The sequence below is a fragment of the Triturus cristatus genome, chromosome 1_2, assembly GCF_964204655.1.
Source record: "Triturus cristatus chromosome 1_2, aTriCri1.1, whole genome shotgun sequence".
Taxonomy (NCBI): Eukaryota; Metazoa; Chordata; class Amphibia; order Caudata; family Salamandridae; genus Triturus; species Triturus cristatus.
This window is the reverse complement of record NC_140580.1, coordinates 946,900,942-946,910,569: the sequence shown is the minus strand read 5'-3', so window position 1 is coordinate 946,910,569 and position 9,628 is coordinate 946,900,942. Positions and strand designations below refer to the sequence as shown.

The following is a 9,628-nucleotide window of genomic DNA, read 5'->3' as shown; positions in this document are numbered from 1 at the left end:
CTCATTACATGTGTGGTATATCTATTTAGAGGTAGAGGCGCACTATTGAAGATATGGCAGCTATGTTAAGTATTGTCTGCACTTTCTCTTTACATGTGTGGTATATCTCTTTTGTGGTAGAGGTGCACTATTGAAGATATGGCAGGTATGTTAAGTATTGTCTGCACTTTCTCATTACATGTGTGGTATATCTATTTAGAGGTAGAGGTGCACTATTGAAGATACGGCAGCTATGTTAAGTATTGTCTGCACTTTCTCATTACATGTGTGGTATATCTATTTAGAGGTAGAAGTGCACTATTGAAGATATGGCAGCTATGTTAAGTATTGTCTGCACTTTCTCATTACATGTATGGTATATCTACTTAATGGTCGTGCTGCACCATTGGATTTACGGCAGCTCTGTTAAGTGCTATCTGTACTTTGAAATGTATTAGACTCTTAGAGGTGAATGGACCATTACCTGGTTCTGGCTCAGCTCACGCTCTTCTTGGACCCTCGAGTCCAAAGCTAGCCTGGTCTGCATGTGGTTTCTGCCTGACACTGACACCCGCGCCTAACTGTCATGAGCCAGAGTCAGAGAAACAGATACTCATCTGGTGGCTGAACTGCGCAATGTGAAATTGAAAACCTGATATCAATCAAATTGTGTGATTCTAGGCGAATACTTAATTTCAACAATCCCCCTTTTATTTCATGATCACATGAGAGCAAGACCAGATGTGTTAGGTCGAGATGTGCGCTGTACAAAATCCTCTTGCGTTTGACATAATAGTTTTAAATGTTTCTCCATGTATAATACGACTCGCCTTTTACTTCACTAATGCCACTGTCAGGGCGGGGTGGGAGGTGTGTGTGTGGATGAATGCTTCTAAGTTAGTGGTTAAAAATTCATAATTTGTATTTAATGCCTCTCAATGCAGTCATGTAGACTGCTGTGCAAAGGTGAAACGCGTTCACATATGAAGGAAATACACCTTTCATAAGTGACTTTATCTTAGTTTATATGGTGTTTTCTTGTACTATTTACATGAGGAACCTTGTCAGGGCCCGACACGAGCGTTGGCTCTTAGAGCCACGCCAGACCTTTGGCTCGGCGCTGGCTCGCCCACCTATACAATGTTTGTGAAGTGGCTGTAATCCATTAAATGCATGGGAGCCCTGCTCAGTTAGGTGAGATGAAACGAGCCTACAATGTTCAATGAAATGCATGGGAGCTCAGCTAAGGTGGGGCTGTATTCTCTAATTAGATGTACGGCTGCTCTGCTGGGCAGTTTTCACACCTCCATTAATTGAATGACATTTTTGCTGAGACGTGCAGCTACTATTGACTTGAAAACGTGCCAGCACGTGTAAATCTCCCGGCGCCCTCTGCAGCGCCACTAGGGCCAAGTCACAAGCGATGTTTCATTGGCGACACAACCGCACCTTTCACTTGCAGGCTATTTGCATGAAATGCGGATTGCGCAGCAGAGAGTAGAAGTAGGAAATCCCGTACTGCAGCAGAGGGCCGGCTGCTCTGGAGGCGGCAGAGGAAGCATCCCCGGCGGCTGCAGGAAGCAGCCCGGTGTCTGCAGGAAGCGGCAGCCGGTGAACCTTAGGTGACTGGGAGAGATCTGTATCAAGGAGCTGGGGTGGGAGGGGGAAGCCCGCCCTGGAGAGCCCGCAGCCGCTGGGCCCTGGGGAGGAGCGATCTGTGCCAGGAAGGGGGTGTGACTGTGACCTTTGTCAACTCCCGCCCTGCCCCATCTCTCGCTAGCTCCTCCCAGTGTCAGATTCACCTGTTCACCTGAGCACAGGTGGAGCTGCGGAGAGGAAGCGACTCCGGCCGGGTGTACATCTCTGCTGGGGAGAGTCGGTGCCAGGACCCGGGCCACGGGGGCAGATCTGAGGGGGCAGCAGCGTTTGGGCACCGGGGCGAGACGGAGTAAGAAATATAAAGGGCAGGTTTTAAAGGTGCAGCCGAATATCTGAACATGATACAGGTACAGGTCTGAAGTGGGGTAACTGGGTAGAGCTGGGGGAGGCAGAGGGGAGGGGAGGATATAAAGCGATAGAGGGGCAGATCAGAGGAGGTAGATGGGCAGATCTGAAAGAGATTCAAGAACCTTATGGATCCCAAGGGACGCTCTAAGATGTGAAAAGAGGCGAGGGGCATTGGGGCAGTCTAAAGGGGCACGGGGCAGCGAGTACAGTGGATGGAATTAAACAGGGGAGTACTTGAGAGTGCTAGGGGTAAAACTGATGTACCACAGGGCAGATATGCGGTGTTCCAGAAAAGAGCACAGGAGGACATGGTGCATCTGGAGTGCGCCTATGGCAATTAAAGTACAAGGGCAGATGTGAAACGGGGTCGGTGGTGCAGAGGTAAGGGCACATTTTAACGCGACATTGGGGCAGATCTGAGGGCTCTACGTGACCAGACCACAAAGGGATATATGATGGGGGTAAAGTGACAGCTGTGAGGGGGACAGGCCCCGATCTGGCTGAAGCAGAGAAGGATCTTAAAAGGCCGGTATAGATCTAAGAGGGGAAGGGACAAATCCGGGGGTTGCTGAGACGGATTTCCAAGGGACAGGGCCTATGGGGAAAGACAGTTCCTCAGGGGTAAACAGGGTAGAAACAGCACTCATGGGGGCATGAACAGATGTTTAGGAGGCAGAGATACTTCTCCAAATACTTTGGGGTTAGGACATATTTCCAGGCTGAAGGCAGCTCTCGTGGGCAGGGGGAGGTCTTTAGGCTCCGTCAGAGACTGACAGAACCCTTAGTTGTTTTGCCCTCACCCCCTCCGTGGGTCGGAGAGTGAAAGGAATGGAGAAGGCGCAGAACCCTCCAATAGGGACCGTTCCTGTGAGAAAGATGGGGGGTCCCGAGGAGCTCAATGGGTCTCGGAAGGGCGACGGCCCTCTCCCTGAGCCAGGGAACCAACTTCCTGCAAAGGATCGGCTCTCTGACATTTTTACGGTGACACTTGACGAGGGTTCCGCCCTTCCCAACCTTCAGGATCAACTCACCACCCTCCATGTAGCACTTTCCAACCCTGGTACATCTCTACCCACCCTGGTAACAGGTCCACCTGTGCCTGGTACAGCGCCATTCTCCTCGTGTACACTGCTGCCCACCCTGAGTACAGAGTCACCTGCCCTGGAGGTCCATGGAGGCACGCAGATACCCCTGCAGGAGGCATGCTGCCCAGAGCATGGACTGCCACAGAGTCGCTGGTGCCAGGAAGAGTCACGACCGGTGTGCCAGCAGTGCCCGTGCCAAGACCACCACACCAGGGATCTGGAGGAGAGCACCAGCAAGATCCGGGTAAGAGGGCATGGAGTTCAGGAGTGTGGCATGTCGGTGGTTCTGGGGCAAGGGACATGGGCGGGCTTGGACAGAGGCAAAGAACACCCCAGGTTTGGGGCAGAGGCACTGGGGAGTGATAAACAGGCAAGGAGGCAAAGGACCAGGGGAGTGTGCAAGAAGCAGGGTATCAAAGTTAGTGGCCGACTAGATCACATGGAGGCTGCAGGGCTGTCAAAGGTGGGACCTCACAAGCATCACAAGGGCAGCATCTGGGATTGTAGACTATCGCTTGTGAGTGATGCAGGTAAGAAGGCAGCAGGAGGCTTCATAAGGATGTGACAGGGACAGATGGGGAAGATGGAGTCCCAGAAGCAGAATCTTCAGAAGGTCAAAGGGCTAAGGGCGGGGCAGTGTCTTAGTAATGTGGCCAGTGGACGTGTCAGAAGTCACCCTAGCAGGGGTTCCCCTTTCATTTTATTGAAACAAAGAGAGAGTTATGATCAAGCATTAAAGCCATTTGTTTAAAAAGGGATTGTTTTGGAGTGGATCCTGTGTGCTTTTAAATAAACCTCCATTCTTAGTTTTGACTGAACCCTTGCTTCCTATTTACTTTTAAAGTGGTCATGCATGGCTAGCATAAAAGGTATTATTTGGCCATAGCTCCGTACTTATAAAATTAGGTTATGCGGGGAATGTTTAGCTGTTACTTTTCTGATTTGTTTTCTGTTTATTTTTTTCTCTGACTATTGATCCACACTCATCTTTATCATATTTATTTTTTTGAGGAGTTTTATAAAGCGCAAAAAATGACCCGTCAGGGTGTCAGAGCGCTGAACAAATAGCAGACAAGTCATACATATAAAATAAGCAGTTAGTTCTAAGTAAGAACAGAAAAACTGCAAAGTTACCATCGGTTAGGTAGATTCATGATCCGGAGTTATCTACATGAGAATCGTCCAGCTGCGTTCCTCAGGGTTGTTATTGGACAAATGTGTTCACCAGAAGCCTTTTCACTTCTTTTTTGAAGGAGGTGGTGGAGGGGTTGGTCCTGATTATGGGTGGCAGGGCGTTCCATAATACAGGGGCTAAGCCGGAGCAGGACCGGTTGTAAGTTTTCTTTTTGTTGAGCACTTGCGGTTTGGGCAATAGGGAGTTGGCGCTTCTTAAGGAACGACTGCCCCCCGACAGTCCTAGTTTATTGACCATGTACACAGGAGTGATGTTATTTTGTAGGCACGATGTGTTGTATGTTATTGTTGTTAAACACTTGAGCACAGAATTTTGACCCAATCGTCTTTCATGTTTATTTTTAAAGCCAGCATGGCTAGAGTAAAAGGTATTATTTGAACATTGCTAGTTTATTTTCCTGTAGTGTCCTTGCTTATATTGTTGGGCTATTCTGGGAATATTTGCTTTAAGTTACCCCTCAGAAATAGTTTTATGTATTTATTTTTTCTTTGACCATTAATTCACACTCATCTCTAACACATATATTTAGTGTGCGGGATGTGTTGTATGTTAGTTTGCGGGATGTGTTATATTAATATAGATTTTGTTTAACACCCGAGCATAGCGGGAACTAATCAGCCTACTCTGCTTTGCAATATAGGCTCTACTGTCACCTGCAGTTTTACTAGAAAGCGTCTTAAAATGACGTATCTAAGATGGTAGTCACTTGGTATGTGAAAAAGACAATAGTGAATTGAAGAACTCATGATGGCCTTTGCAGATCTATATTAGCATAATACCATAATCAGCCAATCCGATCGACTCAAGCTTAGACCAACCCCAGCAGATAGTCGACATTGTTTTGACCAATCACTACTAGAGTGGCCTTCATCTGGACATGACCTTAATATCAGCCATGAAAACAAAGTATAGCAGAACTCTGGTAGCCAACACTGATGCAAACCACAGAGTATTTGGTAATTATGCATGTATGGTCGACAAACTCATGATACCTATAATGGTTTCAGATACAATTATGGCAAAAGCAGGATTTCTGGATTGCCTTAATCAGTTATGTCTGTACTAGTTAATAATGTCTCATTCTTTGCAGTGCTGTAGTATTAGGATGTTCATTGTTTCTACACGAAAGTAACATTAGTGAGCTGAGATGCTTGTTACATTTATTCTGCCCCAAACCTGTCCTGCAATGAGAATGACGCATTAACTGCAGAGAAGGCTATTTTAACAGGGTGGATAAAGCTTTATTTCCTGCAGGTTCTTCGTAGAAGGTGGATTTATGAAATCTGATTCTAAATAAAATACATATACCTATGTGGCAAAATAAACTTCTTTTCCTTATGCGAAAAGGAGAGCATACATCTCCACACAGTAGGGTAGATTACTCTGTAAATTGTTAGCCACGCTTTATATTAGCGAAAGTATTACAAATAGCCAATGCTCTACTATGTGGCTCTTCAATGGGCTAACACACAATGATGTGCACCCTGCAACGTTTGGTGACACATCCTTACAATTTCACAATGAATTGCTGCATCAAATAAATCCAAATAACATGAACTGAGGGGACTAGATTTAGCCCCTGCCACAAGGGATGGTTTTATGTCAGGTAACATCAGTGATGAAAACAATATATACTAACCGTTTCCGATCTGTAATATTCTTTGTATAGTACTCTAGAATAGTTGTTTAATTATTTTTCTAGCTGGTCCCATTCCCGAAAGATAGTATTAATATTTTAATTTGTACCATGGCTTTCTACACTGCCACAGTGAAAATATCTTTTGGGTGCTATTTGCTGTAAGGACACGTTAACATTAAGGGCCATATGTAGGTAGCCTAACATTTACCACTTCATAAATACCGAATTTTACCGATTCGGTATTTATGAAGTGGTAAATGATATGTAGGTAATCCATCGGTAATATTTACCGATTCGGAATGGGTCGGTAATTGAGAATCGGTATTTAACGATTCGGTAATGATGCATACCTTCCCATTGATCCCTATGGGCCAGGAGGCCCATAGGAATCAATGGGAAGCCAGTTACCATTACCGAATCGGTAAATACCGATTCGGTAATGGGGGGGAGCACAATCAAGGGTGGCAGGGTGTCACAGTGACACCCTGTTGCACCCCTGATTCCTTCATGTGTGCACATGTGGCGCACATACATGCCCTAAGGGCATGTATGTCTGCCACATGGCACTGTTAGACCAGCAAAATATTGCTTTTTGCAATGTATTCGGTATTTAGCACCAACATATATTTGGTGCTAAATACCGAATTATTTTCCCTACACATCACTCATTTGAGTGTTACCTACATATCATTTCTGGATTCGGTATTTACCGAATCGGTAAAATTACTGATTCGGTAATTTTACCGATTCGGTAAATTACCGAATCCAGAAATATGCCCCCTACATAGCAAAAGCCAAAATACCGGTCGGTAACGGTTTATTTACCGAAAAACGGCCGTTACCGACCGGTATTTGGCTTCCTACATATGGCCCTAAATCTCTACATGTCCTACTTTTAAATACAATGCATGCAGCCTTATAGGTTACAGTGCCTATATAGGGGTGACCTATTATCATTTAAAAGGACGTTTTCCCCTTTCAAAAGGGTTTATTTTGACAGGTTGAAACGCTATAGTCAAGCTACCATGGTAGGCCTTAAGTCATGTTTACACTGCCACTTGGATGGAGCAACCGGTGCTGCAGTCCACTAGTAGCATTTAACTTCCAGGTCTTGGTTACATTTTGTACGCAAGTTAAACATACCAATTAAGAGTATGTAAATGTGACCATGTTAAAAGAGGGAACACAGGCATTTTATTACTGGTCAGCAGGGGTAAAGTGCACATAGGTTTTTATTTAAAGCCAGCAGAAATGTAGGGTCCAGCAAAAGGTGAAAAACTGGAGTGACCACGCAGAAAAGGCAGATTTCCTGCGTGTGAAGTTTGCTCATGCACTCCTGACATCAACAATAAGTCTTAGGCCCTCACCCAATGAATTTCGAAATGGTACCATGATTCTAATAACTGGGTTACCATAAGCAGTAATCATAATAGGACCAAAATTTAGATTGAAATGTTGAACAACACACATAAACACTGTTTATGCATACTTTAGGCATCTAGGGATGCAGAGTTAGCACCAGTTTTTGCTGGTTCCAGCAGCATGGCATTTCAGTGCAGGGGAGTAGTTTTACAGCATTTTGTGGTTCAGTAATAGTATACTCCTTCACTCTAAAAATAAACATTGTAGTAAATGCAATGAAATTCACTTTTCACACATTGCGCACGATTTTCATGCTCTCAAATGGAGGCCAGAGAGCTTTATTCGTCGTCTTTCAAATTTGCTTCAGCAGGTATAATTATCAGGGAATAGTGTGTAAGCTACTTGTTAACCTTGAGGGTGGCTTAGTGGAGAGTCTTTTTATTGGTTCATTGGCCCATCGGTGGTTACACAGGCATCTTATACTTTCCATGGCACTTCAGACAGGGAGGGAGATGTGATGCCTGCAAGGGTCTCTTACGCGGTGGTCATATATAGGTGTATAGAAATCCCGATTGTGAGGTCTCTACACAGAGGTGTGCATATCAAACAAGAGAACAAAAAACTCTTGGTTTATAATCTGTCATTAACACAATTGCTGTTGAGTTTGTGTATTATGGAATCTACCTACATAATTACCTTCTCTCTGTATGACGAGGTTTGGTTTGTATCAGCACTTTGAGTTTACTGGACAACTGGTCTATTAAAAGCCAAAAGATGTCTTTGTTAGTATGGTTGACGTTATACCAAAAAGGCATGGGTCACCTTTCCTGTAAATCAGCACTACTGGGCAAGAAGTTTTTTTACTGAACAAGTAGCATTTTCTATACATTGAAAGATTAGTTAAGGTAAGTGTCCCACTTATAAGTTTAAAGATTTCCACATTGTTTCTTAGGTTAGATGCAGCACAACTGAGAGAGCTCCAGCATCAATTTGGCTTTGGTTGGCTTGGAGGTCTTTTATCACAGGTTCTGACCATGGACTGTTGCATCTTTTCTCATTTCTCAGAAAAGAAAATAGTTTGATGGAGAGATTCGTATATTACTTACCCATCACATTTTTTAAAAAAATCTTTATTTTCCATTTTCACAGTGACATACAACAAAAATGACATATTGATTACTCATTGCAGCAATACAAAATACATTAGTTTGAAAAAATATGGTCTGGTACATAACGCACAGTGTAGTCTGGGGCAACATACACATTTTTTCCACTTAAACAACGATGAATAGACCTGCAAGCTTCCCTTCATGCCAAGGTTCATTGCCCCCTGCTGCCTGCACTTGTGTCAGAGACGGCAGCGAGGGCCTAACCCACCCCGGTAGGCACTATTCCTGCCGGCTGTTGTGAAAGAGGGGCAGGGTCAATTTCAAGCAAATGACTCTTGAGTGGGCCCCAAATGTCACGTGGCCTAGATGCCAAAGGTTGAGTCGAGGCAAACAGATCACTATTGGTATTACAGTATACTAGACTGTTAAGCCAAGCTTTGGTGGAAGGGATGGTTTAACTTCCCCAATGTAGCGCTATCTCTCTTTTTGCCAGCAGCAGCGCAATAGATGTGAATTTACGCAGTTGCTTAGGGATATCGCGCATGTTCCCCAATAGAGCCATTTCAGGTACAGGGGCTATAGTGAGTAATAATACACTAGATAAAAGTGTGAAAATGTTACGCCAATAGCACCCTATCTGTACACAATTCCAAGTCATGTGGGCAAAATCAGCGTGGTGTGCTCCACACTTGGGACAAGTGTGTGGTCGATTGGGGTCAATTTTATAGATTTTCGCTGGGGACATGTATATTCTCCAAAGAAATGTAAAATGTATCAACTTGTGCTTAACTGACCCATCACATTTAAGTGGTGTTTGATCCACATTGTTATCAGATCGGTTGCATGACTGTAAGTTGCGATGCAGTTCAAGTAATCATCTCAGGCTGCCCTGCCATGGAACAGATAGGACAACAGTGATCTCATGCACATCTCAAAAGGTTTGCATGAGATGACAGTTGTCCAATCTTTTCCATTTCTTTGCTTTAGCGAGGATTGTTTTTGGCTAAGCCCTAGTTTTCGGTTTGGTGCATAGGGTTTCTGCAAGCAGTTCTTTCCATTGGGAACAGTTTCTGCTTCTTCTCAAGAACTAGCCAAAAGTATGAAATGTGAATAAGGGTTTCATGGCACATATCCTTTAAATATGAAAAGGTATTATAGCAGTGGAATTGGGGGTGTCAAGAAAAGGCGTACTTACAGAGCACCATAATATCAGAGTGCTAGAGTTCCCAATCCACCAGCCCACTGGACACGC

General features: G+C 44.5%; 1 protein-coding gene across 1 annotated transcript in view; it reads left to right on the top strand.

Moving 5' to 3' along the window:
* The first annotated feature begins 1,787 nt into the window (after window positions 1-1,787).
* BSPRY (B-box and SPRY domain containing) overlaps window positions 1,788-9,628 on the top strand; it is a 100,634-nt gene continuing 92,793 nt past the window's right edge. The window contains exon 1 of the mRNA XM_085609960.1: window positions 1,788-3,315. Coding sequence (XP_085466086.1) covers window positions 2,815-3,315 — 501 coding nt within the window. The 5' untranslated portion in view covers window positions 1,788-2,814. The remainder of the gene's footprint in view (window positions 3,316-9,628) is intronic.